Genomic DNA, 24,353 nt, shown 5'->3' on the forward strand with positions numbered 1-24,353 from the left:
TAGAAGTGTATAAGGCAACCAGGATGTGGCCCACACCTTTAAATCGGCACTTGGGAGGCAGAGGCAGGTGGATCTCTGAGTTCAAGACCAGCTGGTCTCCAGAGTGAATGCCAGGCCAAGCCACCAGGGCTGTCTCAGTTACACAGAGAAATCCTGTCTGGGGGGAAAAAACAAAAGAAGAAAGAAATGTACAAAGCAAATTGTAGGGAAGGGGCACAGTTTCCACCTTCTACTGGCATGTCATCCCTCAGGGTCCTTCATGTAGTCAGCCCTCCAGACGTTGTTAGTGTATTCACACATGTGTGTATGAATACTCTGGAGATGTGAATGGAAACCTCCAGTTGTAAGAGTAGGACCACTGTTTTAGACATTGCAGAAGCAGCTGCAAGGTTTTGCAGCTAAAGCTGAGTCAGGAAGCCTCTCCCAAATGAGAGTGCTTGCTTGCCTCTAGCAAGCAGAACAGACCTGAGAAATTGCTACCAAGAAACCATGTGCAATGCTGTCATTTTGTTCTAGAATTACTTTTCAAGCTGCCTCGGGCTTTGTGTGGATGCAGTTGTCCAACGTTGGAGCCATTCTGTAACATGAGGACCTGCTTTTCACCCCTGCCACCCGGCTACCTTAGCCCCAGAATAATCACACAGAAACTGTATTTACTAAAACACTGCTTGGCCCATTATTCTTATCTATGTTATCCACATGGCTCAGTACCTTTTTCAGTGGGGTAGGTCACATCCTGCTTCTTTGGTGTCTGGACAGGACTGGAGAGAAAGCTTTCTTCTTCCCAGAATTTTCCTGTTCTCGTTGTCCCGCCTGGCTACTGACCAATCAGTGTTTATTTAAAACATAATTGACAGAATACAGAATTGTCCTGCACCAACCAATCCTTATTTTATTCTAGAATCAGGGTCTTGCTTAAATACTCGATTCTCCTTCCTTGGTCTCCTGAGCACTGAGGCTGTAGGCATGAGCCACCACACCTTTCTTTTTTGGGTTTTGGTTTTTGTTTTTCCAAGACAGAGCCTCTCTGCATAGCCATGGCTGTCTTGGAACTTGTTCTGTAGACCAGGCTGGCCTCAAACTCAGAGATCCACCTGCCTCTGCATCTCAAGTGCTGGAATTAAAGGCGTGCTTCACCACCTCCCAGCCACTGCACCTTTCTTACATGATAACTTTAAAAAGCTGGGGTTAGTGAGATAGTTTTTTTTAAAAAAAAAATGGTTATGCTTTTTATAATGACTTAAAAACAATTTTAAGAAAATTTTTGGGGGCTGGAGAGATGGCTCAGCGGTTAAGAGCATTGCCTGCTCTTCCAAAGGTCCTGAGTTCAATTCCCAGCAACCACATGGTGGCTCACAACCATCTGTAATGAGATCTGGTGCCCTCTTCAGGTGTGCATGCAGACAGAATGTTGTATACATAATCAGTCAATCAATAAATAAATATATATATAAAAAAAATGACCCAGGAGGGTGCACTTAAAAAAAAATTTTTTTTTGGTAGTTTTTCATGAGATACTCAACATTTTTGCGAAGATATTTTCTCAAGCTCATCAAAATAAGAAAATTTACCCTGTAAAGAAAAGGCTATTTCAGAGCTTGCTGATGGCCTGAACCCCAGCTCTGAGACAGTGCGGGAGGCTGGCAGAGAGCACCTGGACAGCACCTGTGAGCCCAGAGGAGGAGGGATGGTAAACTGCCAAGATTCCCTCACCTCTAACACTGATTGACATGACTCAGTGTATCTCATGTGGTGCTGCTACTGTCTCCCTGCCTTCTTTCCTGATGTCTCAGAAACAAAACCACCTAAACATTCCCTTCCACTAATATTTTCATATAAATTAAGAACCTGCCTTCTTGTTTAGCCCATGACTGGTATGTGTAGCCTGAGTCAGGCCTGTGAGAAAATGATTTCTAGATGGAGCGTTCCACTGTGCATTAAATCTACAAAATAGCAGTGTCCCCTGGAGCCAGCAACTGTTAAATTGTTATTTATTTATTCATTATTTATGTTTATTGTATGGATAGGGCACATACATGTGGAAGTCAGAGGACTCCTGGCACATGGATCCCCGTGTATGTCCTGGGGATCAAGCTTAGGTTGCTAGGCTTGGTGATAAGCACCTTTACCACTGAACCCTGTCAGCCTGATTTTTAAAAATTTGTTTATATGTGTGGTATATGTGTCTTGTGCATGTGGAAGCTAGAGTTGGCATGGTGCCTTTTATCTCTGTCCACTTTATATTTTTAGGAAAGTCTGTTGCTTAAACTTGGAAGCTTACTGAACTGACTAGTGTGCTCTAGGGGTCCTCTGGTCTGTCCTTCCCCAGTGCTGTGGCTGCGGTGTCTACAGTGACACCAGCTTTTCATGTTTATGATTCATGGGGATCTGAACTCAAGGCCTCATGCTGTACATGGGAACTATTCTCCCAGCCCCAAGTGTGTTTGTTTTTGTCATCTGATTCTTCTATAGTTACATGGAATAACTTTAAAAAAAAAAAAAATTAGGTCAGGCATAGTAGCTCATGCCCATAATTCCAACACTTTGGAATTTGAGGCAAGAGGACTGCCATGAGTTAAAGGCAAGCCTCAACCATAGGATGAGTCCCTGTCTCAAAAAATAATAATAATAATAATAATCCCAGCACTCAGGAAGCAGAGGTAGGCAGATCCCTGTAAATCCAAGGCCAGCCTAATCTGCTCTACAGACCTAGTTCCAGGACAATCAGGAACACACAGAGAAATCCTGTCTCAAGAAAAAAAACAAATTCTGCTAATACTGATCTAGTCTTTGACCTTGTTAGTAGTAAAAGAGTCTCCCTTTCATGTACCCACCTACCCCACCACCAAGTCCTCTAAGCATTTCTCAAACATTCTATGGGTGTTTTCAGTGTTAGGAACTCAAGGAGAGGATGTGGATCAACTCGTCACCTGCATCCAAAGCAAACTTCCAGTCCTGACATGCACACTACAGCTACGAGAAGAGTTCAGGCAGGAAGTAGAGGGGACAGCAGGCCTCCTGTGTGTTGATGATCCCAGCTGGCCTGGAATCGGGGTTGTCAGGTAATGATTTGCCTTGCTACAGGACGTGACGTGAAGGACGACTTTGTCAAGACAAATGGGTCCTGATGCTTACGTATATATCCAGGTGGAATTAGAGTATATTTGCTAAGGATTCACCGAGATGTTCTGGGGCATTTACAAAAGCCTAATGTAGACAGATAATTTGGCCCACCATTCGGCTCAGTGAGTCAGGGGTCACTGTGTGCCATCTGCCTGTGCTAATTCACAAGTGCCCAGGGCAGACACACAGTGGACAGATGGTTACTCTATGGGATATACAGAGCTTTGCAGGATAAGCTTGGTTCACAGGAAGAGAGCTGTACTGGCCTCACAATCTTCTGGGATACCTCCTAGTTCTCATTTTTTTTTTCCTTTTAAATAAAAGGCCCTCAGACTCGTTATTTTATTTTCCTGGACCACAAACTGAGGCTTACAACATTATTGAAAAATGACTCCAGAGCCGGGCGGTGGTGGCGCATGCCTTTAATCCCAGCACTTGGGAGGCAGAGGCAGGCAGATCTCTGGGAGTTTGAGGCCAGCCTGGTCTGCAAGAGCTAGTTCCAGAATAGGCACTAAAACTACAGAGAAATCTTGTCTCGAAAAAAAAAAAAAAAAAGAGAGAGAGAGAAAAGAAAAGAAAAGAAAAGAAAGAAGACTCCAGATCTGTGCTCATCTCTGGGGACTTACACTGCACCCACAGTCCTATTTGAAGAGATGTTCAATCTTAACTGCGTTACTGTGCTCTGATGTTTTTAGATATGAGCATATCAGTGATGATAACAGCAGTCTGGAATCTGATCCAGAGGGGGAGAAAATACACACTGGACTTCTGAAAAAGTTAAATGAACTGGAATCTGACCTCATATTTAAAATGGGTAAGAACGACTTCTCTAAGTTGCTGAGAACTTTAAGAAGACCGTGTCCGACAGGTTTAAGGAAGATATTTGCATTGCCACAGAGGGAAGGAGCTCTGGTTTAGGATCAACTAGAGGCAAAGGGTCTCTCCTAGTAGGGTCTCCTTTCCTCTGCCAGCTCTCCAACCTTCCTTTCCTTTGTCAGCAGCATCTTCCTCTTCCTGGGAAAAAGGCCCCTTTGCTGTCATTTCATAGTCAGGACAAACCTGAGGACTTGGGAGCCAGCCTTGCCTGTTTCTTCCCCCAGGCCCTGAGTACAAAGGCACGAAGAGCTGCATTTACATTGGCATGGCGAGTGACGATGTGGATATTTCTGAACTAGTGGAGACCATTGCAGTTACCGCCCGGGAAATTGAGGAAAACTCAAGGGTCTGTAAGACGAATCAATGTTTCATGTCTTTTCTAAAGTTTGTGATACAACACTGGGGAATGTCTGTTCATTTCATTCTTTCTTGGGTGTGAGCTAGGTCTTGTGCCAGACATCAGGAGTGCTAAGTGGCCTTGACACAGTTGCTGTCCCAATGACCTCACCAGGGTCTCATTAGACAAGAAGCATGTACAACCAAGCAGTACAGCAAATGTTGTGGCTTAGGACAGCTGAGCGTTTGGGGACTTGCTCACATTTGTGTACACTGAGGTGAGACTTACTAAAATGAGCTGGATCCTAAGGACACCAACATAGGTGTTCCTGATAAGGACCACGCCACCAGAAACAGACCTTCCTCTGTTGGTCTGGTAGCCTGGGAGACAAAGCTGCAAGGCTAGAGGTCAGACTCCAATCCACCCTTGCGTGAGAGCAGAGGGGCATGTGCTGCAATTCATTTGGGGTAGAGAAGGGATGAAGAGGTTTGAAAAAAGGCCAAGGAGCTCGGCTGTGTTCACTGTTGGTTAGACTTTGGGTTTTTCCCAGGCTTGGCTATTCTGACTTTCTCTCAGCATTAAACAGTGCTTGCTTTTCATTGATAAAACATTTAGAATGTAACTAGTTATTTCTCTTCTCTGACAGATGAGGCCAGACAACGAATTTCTGTCTGCTTGTGCCTGCATGAGCTTTCATTGTCTGTTTAATTTTCTATTTAGCTTTGCTCAAGTTTTTTAGTGCAGAATTGCATCTACTGATATACTTGTTGGGAAATGTCACCCATGCTGTTGATTGTGTGAGTAGTTCTAGGCCCTGGGCAAGAAGCTTAGACAAACAGTATCTTCTTTGGTTTTGCAGCTTCTAGAGAACATGACAGAAGTCGTTCGGAAGGGAATTCAGGAGGCTCAGGTTCAACTACAGAAGGCAAATGAGGAACGACTTCTGGAAGAGGTAGGGTTAGGGTTGAAGTTTTCCAGGCTGGGATCCTGGCAGAGCACGCTCAGCAGGTTATCCTAAACAAGGCTTGTTTTGCAGGGAGTGTTGCGGCAGATCCCTGTAGTAGGGTCCGTCCTGAATTGGTTTTCTCCAGTTCAAGCTTCACAAAAGGGAAGAAGTTTTAACTTAACAGCAGGTAGGACTTCCAGCTGGTCTATGCCTAGATCTGTTATTTCCAAGTTTTGACCAGATGCATTTATCTCTAGTACACTTCATACTTTTATATCTCCCTGGATTCTCTGCCATGTCATCTCCCCCCATCCCTGCTGAAACAGTGAGAAAGCAGCCACTCCACAGCATGTTCATTGCTCTTCCTTGGAAAAGGGACATGCCTATCCAGCCGGCCCACATCTGGGGACAGTGCACCATGGACACTGGCATAGGACTATTGTTTCCTGCAGTCCTCCTCAGTACTTTGTATAGGACATGGCTCTTTCTGAGAGGGGACCCTAAAGGCTATAGCACACGGTATTTATTTTAAACCAGTGACTGGCAATGTTGCCAACTTGTTGGGAGATACTAGCGGCAGTGAATCCTTTCCTATCCTATTAAAGAAATACTCCCGGGAACTGGAGAGATGACTCAGTGGTTAAGAGCACTGACTGCTCTTCCAGAAGTCCTGGGTTTACTTGCCAGCACCCATGTGGTGACTCACAACCATCTATAATGAGATCTGGTGCCCTTTTTTGGTCTGCAGGCACACATGCAGATAGAACACTGTATACATAATAAATAAATAAAATCTTTAAAATATATGTAAACAATTTTAAAAAGAAAGAAATACTCCCAAAATTTTTGATGTTCCTTCTTTTGTTCCTTCTCTAGATTCTCATGATAGCAAAGGTATCACTGGAGTTTCCTGTTATGGTGGCAGAAGGATGTAATCCTAGCATTAGGAGGATGAAGCTAGAGGATTAGGGTTTTCTGAGACTTTGTCTCAAAACATCACGAACAAGGAACATTTTATATCGCAGACCTCAGCCTTTAATGTTAGCATCTGCTCATTGCTAACGTGAGGGTCCCAGCACACTGCACACACTGATGGAGCTGAAGAGCCTGGGAGAGACGGGAGCAACTGCAGGCTGGGTTTGCTCCCGGTCAGTCAGTGGGAAGCCGGTTAAGACACAAAGCCATTTGAGGACAGATGGCATCTCAGGATAGCTGTGCCTGGAGCTTCTGCCATTCCTTTCTTTTCCTGACAGGCTCTCTGGAATCCACAGAATACACATACGTCCACAAAGTACAAGGTACAGGAGTGACACCGCCTCCGACACCTTCAGGCACTCAAAGCAAACAGAGACTTCCAGGTGGGTTAAACCGCTCCACAGTTCACCTTCATTAACAGAAGGAAACCAATTCTATTCCACTTCAGGAATAGACTCATACATGCCGCTGAGGCTCCTTACTTGATGTTCCTTATGTTCCTTTCTGTAATCCAAAATTCCATTCCCTTCACTGAAACAACAATTCAGGCACCTGAGATTTAGCTCCAAAGAAATGTCTCCATGGCACTGCAAGGGCAAGCATTACTTTAACCGAGGTAGTCACTCCTGTCAGGGGCACCACAGAAGCACTGGCCTGGGGAGCACTTTGGTGTCACTGTGTTCTTTAGTTCCTGCCTCACCTCTAAGGTGCAAACCAAAATTCCAGCATTCCTGCCAAATCAATGACCATGCAGGACCACAGCACCTTTGTCTGTGGATGTCTCCACCAGTTTCATCGTGGTTAATCTTGTTTCTCTAGGCCAGAAACCTTTTAAAAGGGCTCTGAGAGGCTCAGATGCTGTGAGTGAGACCAGCTCAGTCAGCCACATCGAAGACCTCGAAAAGGTGGACCAGCTGTGCAGTGGGCTAGAGCACAGCAGCCCAGAGGCCCACTGCCCTGAGCAGATCTCCACAGCCCCTGCCCCCACGGCCAGACAGACTGAGACCTTGCAGAACAAGGCCCAGCATCCAGAAGATGACGACCCACAGGTAGAGGGGCTGGAACGCTTAAGATAAACCTCAGTAACACTAGGCTTTGCCTGTACTGACTGTTTCAGGGAAGATGACATTTATTGAGAATGTGAACTGTGCCACATGCTAATATGATAGGAATTTCTGTCGTTCGTGCTAAACTGGGAGTTTTGCACAGAAACATGCTGGAAAACCAGGCTTTATGGGGGGGGCAATTATTTTATGTGTAAGTAGAACCAACAACTGACTATTTTGGCCTGCCCAACCTTGGCATCCCCTTTCTTCATATACCACAAACACGTTGTACAGAGAGAACATGTGGATTTCAAGCACCTTCCACTGGAAACACTGCTCTTTCTCTGGGCTGCATAGTGTCTCTCCAGGTTCTCCCCCATGCTTCAGTCTTACTCAGTCTGTAGTTCAAGCAGGTTGTGGGAGACGTCTGCCTCACTGGCTGGCATCAGGAAGTGGGTTTCAGTAGGACCTGAAGCCTCTGAGGGATGGTGTACACATGCGCTGTGGCGCTAGAACTGTCCCTGCTGCACCTTTTCTCCTTATACACTCTTTGTAAACAAATGTAAGGACTCATCTGTTACTAGTAACTAACTGTAAGATCTCTTCCTGACCATATTTAAGTATATTTTAAACACTGGTAATGCCTTTAAGTTGGCACCCAGCATGCCCTGTGCTTGGGTCTACTTAGGACAGAAAGCCCCCTGGAGAGCACCATGAAGAGCCTCCTGTCATCTGCTGTGCAGCACAGTAGAGGCTGCAGCAAGCAAGCCTTTGGCCTGCTTTTCATGGTCAGCTGCAGCTTCTCTTCTACTCACCCTGGGCCCAGCTTGGGAAAGAACCAGAGAAGTTGCCTCTTCCAGGCTAACAAGCCTGAAGAACTTGCCACCTAATTCTCATTCATTTCTGTTTCCCAAGTACTGCATCACCAACAGTACCTAAGATGCCCCACCCCGTGCCTTTCTAGTCCCTAAAGTCAAACAATGGAAGATGCTAAGATGGTGGGCCGGTGGACTGCAGTGTTGGAAGCCTTAGTTATACCACATTAAGCCTATAATTACACTGATTTGATGTGATTTTTGACAGTTGCCACTTATCAAAATGCAATCTTTCCATTTTTTTGGGTGCGAATGATTAAATATAGTCTTCCCTGTTTATCTGATGCAATGAAGTATAGCAGGTGACATGGGGGAGGGGTAAATTATCACCTTTAACAGATTGATTTTTAAATGTTTTTATACATTTGGAAATTGTTACCTGGTTTTGCTGCAACAGAATTTTACCTTGAGACACTATCTGATGCTGGCTTAAATAAAGGCTCTTGAGATTACTACTTGTGAGCTTGGTGTAAACATTACTTCTCATCAGGTAACAGAACAGTTCCTAAAATAACTTCCATAACCCTAATTGGGCATCTTAGTAGCATCATATGTAAAAAGTTTCTCTCACTTTGTGGGATTCAGATTGAATGTGGTACCCCGCGAGCTTGTCTCAAAATCGTACTCAGCAGCTGTTTGTTTCTGAACCTTTCATCTTGCCTAGTGCTGGTAAGTTTTGCTAGGAAGTTCTTTTTCCCTTTTTTTTTTTTTTAACAAGACTGGATTTCTTTGGTAGTTTTCGCTGTCCTGGAACTCATTCTGTGAAACGGGATGGCCTTGAACTCAAGATTTAAAGGCACCTGCCAACACACACTGATTGGGTTTTTCCTGACCAACAACCTGTCTCTCAATGCAAGGCCAATGGTTTCTCCTCTGTTCCTCACTTTGTAGTGAAGCAAAAAATCATCTAAAACAAACGCCTTTGCCAAAATAAGATTTTATTTTGAAAGACAGTAAGCAAGGAAGAAGTAAAACTGCACAGACGTAGATTCCAAACCACCAGTGATCTGCTGAGCCAAACAGTTGTGTTCTCTGGTAACTCTGTTAGCTCCCTGGAGAGGAGATCTTTTCCCATAAACCATCTTCATTTTTTTTGTAGAGGAGAGCTTTATTTCCAGGAAACAGTATATTTGCTGGAGATGGGAATTTTTTTAAAAACATCAAGGTAGATCTAATATGTTCAACAAAGTGGGGGGGCTCAGCCAGAGGAGAAGTAGAAAGGTTCTGAAAAGACAAGACAGTGGGCATGAGAGGGGCCAGGCTAGGCGCCTCCCCCGCTGGATGACAATGTCGGAGTAGCTTTGGGCTGCATACACATTCACCAGGCTGGTCTCAGCTTCTGTACAGCTGTTGAGTTACACACGTTTTACTGCTTACTACTTCGCCGGTACAAACATCTGCCAGGACAGTACTAATCCCCCACTGCTATAAATTTTAGTCTCTCAATGGCGAAAGAACGCCAATCTCACCCACTGAAGGAGAAGCAACTGTTAGCTGGTCTAAACCTTTTTTTTTTTCTTACGGATGGGGAAACCAGGGTCCAGAGATTTAAGATTTAGCCAACCTGTAAATTCTCACCTCTAGTATTTGCTTGTCATCTTGCTGCAACCAGAAATCCACATGTGGAAATGGCGTCCAGGAATACGGGCCTATTCGAAGTTGTTCTGTCTTTGCATCATAAATGCTAATCATCTAAAAGAACCATTTCCATGACAGGCTGTAAGGACACTGCCCTACCACTGCTATAGTCTAGTTCCAAGTCTGTCCCCTTAGCTCATAAACTGCAAATGGTGACCTCCCTTAATAACAAAGCTGCCACCACCAAATGCCTGCCTTGGGTTTGGTCCTATGTTTTGACAGTAAGCCTACAAGAAGACAGCACGCTGCCCTTCTAAGGGGAAGAGGATGGTGAGAAAGGTCCCAGGTCACATGTCCAGTGAGCATCAGCAGTGCCTCAAAGACGGGCAGGTCTGACTAATGCCTGTACTCCCCATGGTTACACAAATACCACACCTCCTTACTCCTACCTCAAGCAGCTAGTCAGGCAACATAAACAAGCTCACAATGCCTGGTGCCCAGGTATGACAGCTCACACCTGCCATTCAACACTCAGGAGGCTGAGGCAGGAAGATCAGCCTAGATGACAGTGTGACCTTGTCTCACAAAAAGCATAAAAGAAAGGTTTGGGGTTTTTTGGTTTCATTTTTTTGTTGTTTGTTTTCTGAGACAGGATCTGGTTTGGTAGACCCTGCTGGCCTCAAACTCAGAGAGATCTGCCTGCCTTAAAAGTGTATAGCACCACACCTCACCCTGTTTTGTTTTTGAGAGGGTCTCATGTAGCCCGGGCTGGCCTTGAACTCAATACATAGCCAAGAATGCTTGAACTCCTCATCTTGTTACTGCACCTCACATTGTGGGGTAACAGGGATGTGTGCACCACCACAACTGGCTCTGTAGAAACTGATTTACCAACAGACCCATTCCTTGAATTCCCGAATTATGCCAGCGATAATCTTCAGCTTTAAGAGGGTACTCAAGCTGAAATATAGTCTACAGTAAGTTCCAGGCCAGCTTGGGCTGCAATGGAACCCTCTGTCTTAGAAAAGAAAAACCACCAAGCTGGTCATAGTAGTTGATGGAGGTTGATGCAGGAGACTCGCCAAAAGTTCCAAGATACCCTAGGCTACATACATAGCAAGACCATATCAAACAAAATTAGGACTCCAGAAAATGGTAAAAGACTGGCAGAAACAGATCTCTTAACGCCACACATCTTCTTACTGAAATGTTAGAATTGCACAAACAAGCAGATCTCTGGGCTTGCGGCACTTGGGGTGCTGGCACCTATGTGAGGCCAGAGGTCATGCCCTGTGTCTTCCGTTGCTTCTGCCAACTAAGACAGGGTCTCCACTAGAGCTTGCTACAGACTCAGCAAACCCTAACAGTCTTCTGTCTCCCCAGCACCAGGCCTGGAAGCATGCACAGCACGCCCAGCTTATGTCGGTGCTGTGGATCATGCTTAGACAGCAAGCACTTTGCCTACTGAGCCATCTCCCCAGATCCTGTTTGGCATCTTTTTAAAAAGCTACATAAGCCCAGGCTGGCCTGTACCTCACAGTAATCCACCTGTCTCCTGTCTCCAAGTGTTTGGATTAAAACAGGCTCACAATGGGAATTTTACATTCTTCTATCTGTTCCTCAAATGGATGAATAAGTCTTTTAAATTGATGATTTAAGCCGGGCGGTGGTGGCGCACGCCTTTAATCCTAGCACTCGGGAGGCAGAGGCAGGTGGATCTCTGTGAGTTTGAGGCCAACCTGGTCTACAGAGCTAGTTCCAGAACAGGCTCCAAAACCACAGAGAAACCCTATCTCAAACAACAAACAAACAAGAAATTAATGATTTAATTAATTAATAACATACTAGAGACCTGGACAAAGTTGTATACTTGTGCAATCCCAGCCCTGGGAAATGTTGAGGCTATAAAAAGAGCCTAGGCTAGGAGTGCTCAGTAGCATAGCACGTTCATTGCATATGCCTCTATTCCATCCTCGGCACTACCAAAAAATAAGGAAAGATACGGTACACTGAGGAAATTACACATTGGGGCTGGGTAGGGGGTCCGAGACAAGGTTTCTCCATGTAGACCTGGCTCTCCTGGAACTCAGTTTGTAGAGTGACTTGCCAGACTACTCTCTGATGACTAGGTCCAAAGTGTGGATGAGACATGATTCTGTCAATACCCCCCCCAGCCGCCTGCAGTCTATGGGAAGAGGTCTTGCTTTACCCAGAGATCCCAGCTCTTCCTACCACTTCCATCTTTACCCACAGATCCCAGCTAAACTAAACTCGATCCTTATTCCTCTAACCCATGAGGAAGTGGACTGAATACTGAATCCTGGTAAGGAGATAGCCACAACTTTCCAACATTCTAAAAACTTGAGTCCCTTGGTGTTCCCTCTTTACCCATCCCACAAAGATGGGCTCTCGCTCACCGGGCCTCCTGCTAAAGCTCTCGCAGCACGAAGCTGCTCTTCTGGGCCACGATCTTGAAAGGAAGCTCTGTAAATCTCTGCAGTTTTAATGTTGACAGCTGCAAGGGAGAGGGAGTGACTCTAAATTGGCAATAGACTTCACATTTCTACCACCATACATAAGAACCAGAAACAGGGAAGGATGGGGTCTGAAGAAAAAGACTGAGGTGCTGACAGCCTCTGTAGCAACACAGAGACTGGGGCCCCTCAGGGAGTGTGGTTGCAAAGCTCTGCACAAACTCTGGTGTAAGGCTGGTGGACTTCCATCTTATTTTAGAGCTATAAAAGTGACAGAATAAAGAAGTGCCTGTGCCCTCCGCACCCACTCAGCTAAACACCATGGGCACACCAGAAGCCCTCTGCAACTTGTCAGCCTCAGGACTGGCAGGGCTGACTTCCTTTAGTTCAACTGTCTTTATTCTGAATCAAAACCTTACTTCATTCCCATACAAAGATCCAAATACCCCATACTCACCCCCTCCTCCCCCGTGAGCACTTGCTAGAGAAAAGCGTGCCTGACTCCACCCATGTGACACTAGGCTGAGGGGTAGGTGTGGGGTGCTCATAACTATGCTGCACAGTTTCCACACATTAACCTTATAGCCCCTGCCTAACTTGTCACAGTAAAAATAGATAGGAGCGAGGACCCAACCACCAGCAGTGGTACAGATGGAATGATTGCCACCCAGATCTTGAGCTCACACGGAAACCATGGAGCCCTCTAATACAAACACTACTTACCGATGCCATAAATGATCGGAAAGTGGTTTTCATTTTCTTCCCGGTCATTTAATTCTAAGAAATGAAGGAAAGTGAGAGCACTAAACAGTTGTTCTTGTGCATGTGAAGGAAAAACCTCAGTACAGAGCCCAACATGGGCCACTAGCAGGCCCTGCCTCTGCCACACAAGGGCAGCTCACCAGCACGCTCCCTTCCCAGGAGCACAGAGAAACTTCTGACAGCCTAGAAAGCAGACATCAGAGCATCCATTAGCTGGGTGGGACCTGGTGTTGAAAGTGATAAGGAGTGGTGGGGACAAGTCATCCTGAGGTGATAGTCCCTTTAGAGTGTCTTCTACATTCTACCCTGATGGGGCTGGAGTAAGGGGACGGACAAAACCTTCCTGAACCCACCCATATGGGTGAAAGCAGCAGAACTCACCTGTCACACATAATGTCACTAAGTGAATGTCATCATCTTGTTTGTCAAATTCACCTACAATTAGAATTTCAAAATTGATGTCAAAAAAAGTGCCCAAAAATGAGTAACGGATGTGAATATGATCAAAATACATTACATATATACACGAAAATGTCCTATTAGGGATGGGGCTGTAGTTTCACTGATACTGTAATTGCCTAGCATCCCTAGCACACTCAAGGCTATGGGTTCAAGCCCTAGCACTACAGAAACTGGCATGTTCAAGTTCAAGGCTAGTCTGTGCTACGTGAGATCCTGTCTCAAAAATAAGGTGGTGGAGGAGGGGAGTTGAAGATGGAGATTAGGTCAACAAGAAGGCTCAATCTGTAGAGGCACTTGTAACCTGAGTTCAATCCCTGGGACCCACATGTAGAAGGAGAAAAAACCCATTCCTATGGTACACATGTGCCCTGAGTGCCCACATGCACATAAGTAAACCGTTGTTATGTGTGATTAATATAGGCTACTGTTAAAAGCCTCATGATGGCTGAGAGATGACTCGATGGTTTAAAACATTTACTCTGCTCTTGCAGAAGACTTGTATTCAGGTCCCAGCACCCACATCAGGTGGAGTCCTAAGAGAAGACCAACTCTTCTTGAGTCTATTAGAACAAAAGGAATATTTGTGTGTATAAATGTTTTTCCTACATTGTATGTGTGCCATATGAATAGTGGTTACAGGATCCCCTGGAACTGGTATTACAGACAGTTGTGAGCCACCATGTGGTTGCTGGGAACTGAACTTGGGTCCTCTGGAAAAACAGCCAGTGCCTTTAACCACTGACCATCTCTCCAGCCAACAGAGCAAAAACTGTGTGAATGCTTTTAGACAAGAGACAGAAGAGAGTAGGTTCCCCACTGTAGATTAGCACACAGCTGAGCTCATACAGACAGCGACGCTCGTCACACCATAGAATTCCATGCCCCAGTTGCTTTTATTAGATGCAGGCTTTCCCCATGGAGGTAACAGGCCAAGTAAGAGCGAACAACCCTTTGCCTCAGTCTTCTCCCGAATGTTGAGCTGTAAGCATGAACCTCCAGACCTGGTTCAGTAGGTAACAACTTCTAGAAACTTGCTAACTCTTCTCAGGACACTGGGTATTTATCCCCTGATGTCAGAACTGCTGGAATACTGATCTTTAAATCAAAATCTCTGTGCAAGGTTTTGGGTTTTTTTGGTTTTTTTTTTACATATTGTGTGTACATGTGCATGCTTTGCCATGAATCACATGGGAAGATCAGAGGACAGCATACAAGAATTAGATTTATCCTTCCACCATGTGGGTCCCAAACACCAGACTCTGATCATGCGTGGTGGGAAGAGCCTTTACCCAGTGAGCCATATTGTCAGCCTTTCTGCCACCTTAGAAGATGACTTTCTCACAGTGGGTTCTAGACGGGTGGTTACTGAGTCCAAGGATGTGAACCTTTAAAGGGCTTAAGCCACAGTGCCGTTTCCTTGCTGACAGGTGCTCCAGTGCAGGTCTAGCATTAGCATATACCTATTTCACAACTGGTTATATACCATGTCTGCCTCCTCTTATTTAGTACAAAAGATTAGCAGTGCTATCTTCATTTTCTGAAGCATTCACCAACTGTTGTTTTAAAAGAGCATCTTTGACACATTTGTAGTTCTCACTCAGCTGAGGCACAGTGATCACGAGGCCACAGCCAGCCTGGGCTTCAACATCGCCCTGTCAAAATGGGGGGAGTTTGGACAGGCAGTGGTGGCTCATGTCCTTAGTCCCTGTACTTGGGAGGCAGAGGCAGATGGATCTTTGAAGGTTCAAGGCCAGCCTTATATACATAGTTCCAGGACAGGCTTCAAAAGCTATACAGAGAAACTCCATCTCAAAAACCAAAAAAGAAAAGAAGGAAAAAATGGGGGGAGATCTTGTCCCTATCCCACCAGCACCTGGGAATTTAGATCCATGCTACACTCTGTATGGTCTATACAGTCCATCCACATGGCTGTGTCTTCAGTGTAGACAGATTTTCACTGTGTATCCCAGGCTGGTCTCAGACTCATGATCTTCCTGCCTCTGCTTCATCTGATTGCTAGAGGCTTTTTTACATTCCACTTATTTACGTATGTATTTATTTTGAGGCAGGTCTCTGTGTAGCTTTGGCTGTTCCATAACTTGCTCTGTAGATCAGGCTGGCTTCGAACTCACAATGATCTGTTTGCCTCTGCCTCCCAAGTGCTGGGATTAAAGATGTGTTCCACCACCGCCTAGCACCTTTTTTTTTTTTTTTTTTTTTAAACCAGACAAAACTAGGAGGGGGTGGCAAACTTACTAAGAAGCTGATGAGTAAGTTTCTGTGACAGCTGCCTGTCATCACTGAAGCCTCCCACAAGGTGCACTTCCAGCCTGCCAAGAGAGGGAAGTGATCAGAGTTAGACATGACATGACTGTATGCGGGTTTCATGGATATTTAGTTCCTGGCTACCATGAACGTCCACAGCATGCTTCTGGGTCTTTTCTACATCATTATGATGAAAATACCTGTGGGCACAATGGGGTACACATGAGGCTTCCAAGGCCAGCAGCAAGGCTCTGAGGACCCCGCCCAGGGTCATCAGTGCAGTGTCACCTGGCCACCCATACAGAACACTCTAGAACTTCTCAACACCTGCACCTAAAAGGATCTGGGCTTTGAGGCTGGAAAGGGGCAGAAACCCCACTAATTGAGAGCTGGAGTGCTCTCATCCCACTACACCTAGGAATCACAGCATGGTTTTTCATACACACAGGATCCATCTGGGAAGTTTCCCATGCTGAAGCCCCTCCCTACAACAGTCCTAAAGCATATGCACACAGCAGGGCTGAGACAGGTTCAAACTTTGCTTCACCCCATGTTTCCCTTGCTTGGGCCAGGCAGTATTTAAAAGAATACAGTTTCTGTGTAATTATTTCGGGTAAAGCTAGCCATGCGGAGCTGGGCGGGAACGCAGCCCACCGCTCCTGCTACATAAACACTGTGTTCTGAGGACTGTGGGAATAGTCTGGGCTACGACAACAGGAAAAGGCGATTTCACAGCTCACGAGTCAAAGACTATGGAGCCAGCCAGCCTGTGACACAGACCCAAGCCAAGAGAGTTACGTTTTACAAAAGGGCTCCATGCTAATGCACACTCTTAGCACATGCAAGGCCCAGGGTTCAATTCCTAGTGTACACACGTGCAACACACAAAGTTTAAATCTGGTTTATTTTTTTGAGAAAAGGTTGGCCTGGAATTCACCATGTAGACCAGACTGGCCTCAAACTAAGAGATCCTTCTCTGTCTCCCTCTACCCCCCACTACTAGAATTAAAGATGTGTACATACCTCACCCCTCACTTTTTAAAACTTACCTATTGAACGAATAAAGCTAACTAGTAAGTGCCCTGTGATTCTAAGCACCTGTATGTGACTGTACTAGTTCCTTCAAAGGCTGCCAAGAAAAATCAGAGCCAATGTAACAAGAACAGAGCAAGTGACAGCCAGGCCTGGGTCAAAGGCCAGAACTTAACTATCTGTGTGGCTCTGGTACATGACCACGTGTCACGGATGGGATAACAATGAAATGCTGAGGTGCAGCCAGCCTGGACTGGTTCTTACCCTACACCCATGCTCAAACTCTTAGCCTGCTGAGAAGTGTGGCATAGAACAAGTGGCTGCTCACAAAAACACAGACGAAATTAATATGAATAATATTAATATAACAAATTAATATCTAAGATTTGAATATCTCAACTTTACACAAGTTCAAAGTCAACACAAGCCTGACATGTCTCAGCACCAGGGAGTCTGAGGCAAGAGGATCATAACTTTGAAGCCAGACTACACAGTGAGCCCTGTTCAACAAAATGTCCAGTACAATAATGTCCCCCCATTATTCCATCCAGCCTAGTGTAGACACCACCCATGCTAAAGGTGTACAAGCGCAGGTCACCCCAGCAGTGTCCATAGAACAGCAGTACGGACTTACCTTCCACACTGAGCGTGGTCAGAAAAAGATTTTATAGAGTTCATTATTAAGGGGACTTCGGCTTTGGTGTCAGTTCCATCACAGTGTGTGAGGCAGGTCGCCCCATTACCTGGAGAACAAGGGGAAAGTGAGTTGGTCCTTATGTTCCAGGAAGCAAGATACCCTATAAGAAAACAGAAAGGGCCCATGCTGCAGCCAACCCATCTGACCAGGGCACCAGGAGACACATGCAAACAAGAAAGACATGACTTCAAATTCTTTTTGTTTTTTTTCTTTTTTTAAAAAAAGAAAACAGCCGGGTGGTGGTGGCGCACACCTTTAATCCCAGCACTTGAGAAACAGGCGGATCTCTGTGAGTTTGAGGCCAGCCTGGTCTACAAGAGCTAGTTCCAGGACAGGAACCAAAGCTACAGAGAAACCCTGTCTCGGAAGAAAAAAAAAAAAAAAAGAAAAGAGAAAAAAACCAAGCTATCTTTTTTTCATTATACAATATCAATCCAAGTGCCCACTCCCCTTCTTCCATTCCCTCCACTTACCTCCCCCCCCCATCCATTGCTCAGAGAGGGGAAGGCACATTGCTCTGGGGAAGATCCGAGGCCCTCCCTACTATATCTAGGCTGAGCAAGGTATCCATCCAAAGAGAATAGGTTTCCAAAAAGCTGGCACAAGCAGTAGGGATAAATCCTGGTGCCACTGGCCCCTCAGTCTGTCAGCCCCAGGCATGCAACTGCATGACTTCAAATTCTACACCAGGAAACTCAAACTGAAAAAAATCAGTGGTCGCACACGGTTGGGATAGTTTAAGGAAGGGTTTCCTTCATCTCTGTCTTCATACCTGTATGCCTCAGGACCACAATGTGACAAGTAGTGGCATCATCAGAACCCAGAATGGAGATGGAGCCTGTTCCAAAAAGAAATAACATAAAATAGCCAGTAGACTTTGGAATAAGGCCCAACACACTGCTTCCTAACCTACCATCCTTTGGGGAGGTCACTGCAAGCTCTCTTTGCTGAACATACAGAAGGCCCTGGGGTCCCACTTGTTGAACAGACTGACCTCTGAGAAGTCTGGCTCTTTCCTGTTTAATTGAAACAGAATAAAATAGTTGTGTGAATTAGTGAGGCTTGAATAGGAGGGATGGAAAGAGCCAACGTTTACTCAGAAGTGGGGAGCAGGCTGGCATCTCTGAACTGTGCTGCACTGGCCATTGGAGACTGGTGGGAAAGGCAGCAGGAACACCCCCTGAATAGGAGCGACATAGGAATAAGATCCCAGTGCCTGGGAGAGACACCCAATCCTTTACCATGGTTCTTCAAGAATCTGACTGAGACGACCTTTGAGACAGAGTAGTTCAGGCTGCCCTTAAACTGTCCCCTCCTACCTCATGTGTGCATCACTACCACTTCAGACTGTAAGAAAGTCGGGGCTGGAGAGATGGCTCGGGACAAAAACACTGACTGGTCTTCGGGAACCCTGGTTCAATTCCCAGCACCCACATGGCAGCTCACAACTGTCCGGTGACTCTTGTTCAGAGGATCTGACACTCTCATACAGGCACACCTACAGGTAAAATACCAGTGTAAATAAAATATGTTATTAAAAAGTATAAGAAAGCAGAGGCAGGAGTTCATGCTCACAGTCCCAACACTGGAGGTGTAAGCCAGCTCTGGCTAGAGTGTGGCTGTCTCAAACGAAAGCAAAGGCGACCGGCCAGAGACACGCCGCCACAGGACAGTGTTAGCCTGCTCTTTCCTCCCACTTCATCACACTGTGTGCATGAGAGCACGAAGGGTGCAGACGCCATGTGGTGCCCGTGAGAGGTATGCGTGTGAGCACGTCTGAAGCTGGAGGTCTGCGAGAGGTATGCGTGTGAGCACGTCTGAAGCTGGAGGTCTGCGAGAGGTATGCGTGTGAGCACGTCTGAAGCTGGAGGTCTGCGAGAGGTATGCGTGTGAGCACGTCTGAAGCTGGAGGTCGGCCATGTGCCTTCCTGTCACTCTGAACCCTGTGTTAAATGTGTTCTATTTCATATGTGTGTGTGGTGCCATACATGCACTGGGCGCCCGGCAACCCTTGGTAGTGACTTTTCCCCTCCACCATGTAGATTCCAGAGTGTGGACTCGGGTTATCAGGCCTGGCAGCGAACACCTTTACCATATGAGCCATCTCAACGGCCCTCCTTAATGTTCTGAGACAGAGTTTCTCACTGAACCCGAACGCACTATTTTACCTAGACTGGCTGGCCACCCAGCATTTGGGATCCACCCCTCAGCACTGGGGTTACATAAGCACTCTAAACCTTTTTCTAGGGATCCTGGGGTCCGTGTTCAGGTCCTTGTGCTTCCCCAGCAGACACTTCATCCACTGAGCCAAGTGGCCCAATTGTCTCGGCGTCTCATATTTTTTGGTATTTAATTCATGTGCACTCAGTTCCTTAACGAACTTTCCCAAGGCCTAGCAAATGGCACTACTTTCTTTGCTGGTAGCCAGCAAACTTCTCTCTCAGAATGACTAGATGACAAGCCTACAGGTCTCTGCCACTGTGTAGTGAAAAAAGCCCTGAGGTACACACAGATATGGCTCCTCCATGAATTCATGTAATCTGCTGTTATAAAATATTATTATTCCTACCACCTAAAGACCCCAGGGCTAGGGGCATCTCAGGCATGTCTAGCGTGTGTAAAGCCCTGGGCTCCACCCCCACAACAGCAGACACTAAGGAGCACTGCACTGGCCACTCAAGATTACACACTGTCTACCCTGAAACATACTGTCCTGCCTCGGCCTCCTGAACACTAGCACCTACAGGGGTGCCCCTTGTTGCAAGAGGCTGCTGCACTGAAGGACACAACATCCAAAGTGATGGGAAGAAAGCAGGGCCCCAGTCTTGACTTCTGTCTACGCATGGGACCTGCTACGGTCAGTCTCAGTCACTGTTCTGCTGCTGTGAAGAGACACCATGCCAGTGCAACTCTTATTTAAAAAAAAAAAAAAAGAAAAGAAAAAAGCCTTTAATTGAGGCCTTGCTTACAGTTTTAGAGGGGTGGTTTATATCAGGACACCGACAGGCATGGTGCTGGAGCAGCAGATGGGAGCTTTACATCCTGATCAGGCAGAGAGAGAGAGAGACTGGGTCTAGCCCAGGCTTTTGAAACATCAAAGCTCACCTCCAGTGACAAACCTCCTCCAATAAGGACACGTCTAATCCTTCCCAAATAGTTGTACTAACTAGAGGGCAGGCATCAAACATACGAGCCTGGGGGGCCATTCTCATCAAACCACCACACTGTGTGCCTGCTCTTTGCAGCCCTCAGTCTAGAAAATAAAAGCAAAGGTACTCATCTTGTCGGGAACAGTGTGGGGCCAGTTCCACTGTGGCTGGCCACTGGGTGCCTGAAACCAGACAGCACTGAACCCAGATGTACTGGTGAGTAAATGTGGAGACAAGGCTAGCAGTAGCAGTGTGGGCTGCCCTGGTAGCGTCTCTGATGGCATGTGTCTCGCAATTCTAAGTCGGCATGTTGGCACACGCCTGTGACGTCAGCCCGGAAGGCCGCAAAGATCATGAGTTGGTGATCAGCCTGAGCTACAGAGAGACTTTCTTTCAAAATAGAAAGTGGGGAGGGGGACATGACAGCATCAGTTAGTGTTCTGGAATTTTCCTTTTAAAATGTTCAGACTAAGGAAGCACAGCTACAGAAAGGGGTTCTACAGCTGGTGCTGTGTGTTCACAAAATGCTGACATGAAACACACAGGAACCAGGCTCTGTGAGTTCAAGGCCAGCCTGGTATACAGAACGAGTTCCAGGACAGTCAGGGCCACACAGAGAAACCCTATCTCGAAAACCAAGAAAAAAATAACAATATATAACATGTTGTCAATCAGAAAGTGTATTATGATGGGCACACTGGATGACACCTTGAGTTACCACAGTGGAGCTGAAGCAGGAGGCCTCAGCACAAACCCACACCAACTGCAAGGCCAGCCTGTCTGTCTTTCTCTCTTTAAAAGGGGTGGGGGGGTGCTACAGAGATGGTCAGTAGTTAAAATTGTTGAGAAATCTACCAAAGGTTAGGTGCCAGCCAGGATTCCCACTCGTGCCTGTGACCCTGGCTCTGTGACGGGTGGAGACGAGAGAAATCGAAGACAGCACATTCAGGGGAACCCGTCCCAAAGGAACTGCACTGAACGAAGAGGAGGACACCTGATGCCACCTTCTGGCCCCTGTGCACACAAGCACCCACACCTATGTGCACATACACAGATAAATACACAGTGCACACAGATAAATAAAATCAGGCATGCTTGTGCACACCTTTAATTCCAGCATCTGGGAGGCAGAAGAAAGTCTGAGGGCTGGAGGCAGGCCACACAGTGAGCTCCAGCCAGGGCTACACAATGAGACCCTGTCTCAAACCTTTTTTAACAGTATATCATAGCAAAGCAAGCAAGCAAGCAAGCCAATGAGTTTGTGGCCAGCCTGGTTTACACATGAAGCTCCAGGACAGTCAGAGGTATATAAAGAGCCCCTGTCCCAAAAAACAACAAAAACCACTTGTGAGGAAGTAACCAAAACCATGAGAAGAATGGCTGCGACTAAGGACACAATTTTCAACTTCCCTCTCCAGAGCACACACTATCCTAAAGAAAGTGAACCACTGGGGATGCAGTCCACACTCCAGCCTTCTCCCCACGGGGGCCTCCCTGCCACCCCTTCCTTCCCTCCCCTTCTGGGCTGTCGCCCTAGACAGACCAAAATCCTGCCTCCGGAGGTTTCCACGTCACCTCATCTCTGCCTCCTCATGTGCTGTCGTGGCCACTAAAACTAGACGTTTCTAGCAGAGATGGGATAGAGTCCTCTGAATCCTTGAGGTGGATTAAACTTTTCTTTGATGGGTTTTACTCCTGGCTTCACCGACCCAGTGGCAGTGCCACAGTAAGGAAAAGGGACAGTGCCTAGCCCGATCTGCAGGATGGCTGTCCTGAAACTCAAGCTAACAGTCACAGTCTCCTTGCCCCATAGTTCTCAGGGGTCATTCTGCCCATTCATTTACCCAACAAATATTTTGTAAGCACACTGCCATCTGCCTTCAGGACGCGTTTGCTTCAGGAAGCAATCCAGGGGAAAACAGCAATTAGGCAGACAGGACCACAGATCCCATAGCTGATCAGAGGAAACTTCTAGAATGCCTTCCCTAACCCCACGCTCCTGGGCTTCACCTCTCAGATTCAAAGTGGACATCTTTCAAGGCAATAACTGGGTCTTTAAAAGAATTCTTTGATTAGGAATCATCCCCTCCTGGGTCCTCTCCTAGACCGCACTAATGGGTGAGCTGACAACTAGCATGTGGGATACTTGGTCACCACTGCCTTCACGGAGCGATCTTTCAGAAGTTCCCGCAAGGAAAGAAGACAAAAGCCCACCCACCCATCAGGTCGCGGTCCCCGCCGACCCAGCAACTTCCCAGCGAAACCCTTACTTCTGGCTAAAAATAACAAGGCACCCCAAACCGCAGGGGACGGGAATGGGCTCGCAGACGGCTGGGCACTCCGCCCGCACCAGTCCGCAGCCGGGCTGTATAAGGCCAGGAGCCGCTTAAGCGCCTCAACCTGCGGATCCCGCCGAGGGTAGACGAGGCCCCGGTCCCCGCGCGCCGGCCGCGTACTGTGCGACCTTGGGCAAGTCACCTAACCTCTCTGGGCCCCGCCTCAGTCGATCCCTTGTGAAAGCCCGTCGGGAGCCGGGCTGCGGAGATCCCACCTGCCCGCAGGCCCGGGCAATCCCGCTCACCTCCAGCAGCGGGTGCGCTCGAACCAGTTCCGCAGCAGACCGCGGCAGCCGCACCCGACGCCCGTCCACCAGCAGCGGCATCGCCTAGGCCGCCGCCACCGTCGGCGGCTGCCGCCCGCCCCGCCTCGCGTCATGTCACGCCCACAGCGGGCGCCGCGCCCCGCACACCGCGGAGACTGCCGGGACGAGGGATCGAGGAAAAGCCTGTGGCCGCAAGGCGTCACGGGAGATGTAGTCCAAACTGTGGGTACGTTGTCTGAGCTCTTTCTGTACGCATCTTTCGGAGCCCACGGAAGCTTTGCTTCACCCAGCCCTGACTCCCTCCTTGGGCCGTGTTGATTCTCAAAAGTGTGTTCAATTAACCAACGTCAGCTGTCAGACAGCGCAAAAGTCGCCGGGAGCGCGTGGATTGCGGCCCAGCAGCCACTGCGGTGGGTGCCCCGGAAAAGGTGCGGCAGAAAGAGGGCCGTCCTGGCGCTTGGACCAGAAATCCCACCTCTGTGTTTCCTTATCGCCTTTCACCGCCCTAGGCAGAAAAGCTAGGACCCTTACGTGGCCGCAGACGGTGCCACTTGTCTTTAAACGATGGGTCTAAATTTAAACCCTGTGTGACTCAAGGCCAATGCTATCGCCCTAACATATTCTCAGATAGGGCTGTAAATAATACAAGTAAAGTCAAATTCTGCCTAAGACAGGGTTTTGATCCTGCTATGTTGTCCCCCTCGGCCTCATTCCCAGAATTAAATATAATTACATATGTAGGGTACTAGAGCCTGCCAAAAAAACAAAAAAACAACAAAACACCCTGGCCCGCCCTGAAATCAGAGCCAAAAGGAGGGGGGAAAAAGACAAAACAAACAGCACACACTCACACACACACACACTCACACACACACTTTGGACCTGGATGCAGAGCCAAATCTGCCCCTGACCAACTAAGCAGAAAACCAATCAATCCGGAAGCAGGAGAACGAACCAACCCCTCGAGCAAAGGTCTAGCCAATCTGGGTTTGAACGAAACCTGTGCTCCTAGGACGACCAATCACAGCACAGGTTTCCCCTAAAACTCAGGCAGGCCGGAAGTCACTGCATAACCAAGGTTAATCCTTTTTTTTTTTTTTTTTGGATTTATTAAGTACATTGGAGTTTTGCCTGCATGTATCTGTGTGAGAATG

General features: G+C 47.0%; 2 protein-coding genes across 6 annotated transcripts in view; one reads left to right on the plus strand and one right to left on the minus strand.

Annotated features, from left to right (window-relative positions):
* Positions 1–8,625, plus strand: part of Pdxdc1 (pyridoxal dependent decarboxylase domain containing 1) — a 59,112-nt gene extending 50,487 nt beyond the window's left edge. For both annotated transcript variants that reach the window (XM_057774124.1, XM_057774123.1), the window contains exons 17-23: positions 2,891–3,062; positions 3,819–3,937; positions 4,224–4,345; positions 5,196–5,288; positions 5,373–5,469; positions 6,536–6,640; positions 7,077–8,625. In XM_057774124.1, coding sequence (XP_057630107.1) covers positions 2,891–3,062; positions 3,819–3,937; positions 4,224–4,345; positions 5,196–5,288; positions 5,373–5,469; positions 6,536–6,640; positions 7,077–7,333 — 965 coding nt within the window. In that variant the 3' untranslated portion in view covers positions 7,334–8,625. The remainder of the gene's footprint in view (positions 1–2,890; positions 3,063–3,818; positions 3,938–4,223; positions 4,346–5,195; positions 5,289–5,372; positions 5,470–6,535; positions 6,641–7,076) is intronic.
* A 472-nt stretch (positions 8,626–9,097) lies between these two features.
* On the minus strand, positions 9,098–23,330 carry Ntan1 (N-terminal asparagine amidase). Of its 4 annotated transcripts, none has more exons than XM_057776156.1 (10): positions 23,179–23,322; positions 18,362–18,464; positions 18,221–18,286; positions 17,386–17,494; positions 15,711–15,784; positions 13,374–13,427; positions 12,954–13,007; positions 12,174–12,271; positions 9,757–9,870; positions 9,098–9,402 (listed from the first exon to the last, which is right to left on the minus strand). In XM_057776156.1, the coding sequence occupies exons 1-10, from the start codon at positions 23,257–23,259 to the stop codon at positions 9,223–9,225; spliced, it is 933 nt and encodes a 310-aa protein (XP_057632139.1). In that variant the 5' UTR covers positions 23,260–23,322; the 3' UTR covers positions 9,098–9,222. The 4 variants fall into 4 exon arrangements, with proteins under 4 accessions (XP_057632139.1, XP_057632142.1, XP_057632140.1 ...); XM_057776159.1 differs by lacking the exon at positions 18,362–18,464 and adding an exon at positions 20,418–20,490 and having other exon boundaries at positions 23,179–23,293; XM_057776158.1 differs by lacking the exon at positions 9,098–9,402 and adding an exon at positions 9,411–9,525 and having other exon boundaries at positions 23,179–23,327.
* Between the last annotated feature and the right edge of the window lie 1,023 nt (positions 23,331–24,353).

This window comes from Chionomys nivalis, chromosome 7 (genome assembly GCF_950005125.1).
Source record: "Chionomys nivalis chromosome 7, mChiNiv1.1, whole genome shotgun sequence".
Classification (NCBI taxonomy): Eukaryota; Metazoa; Chordata; class Mammalia; order Rodentia; family Cricetidae; genus Chionomys; species Chionomys nivalis.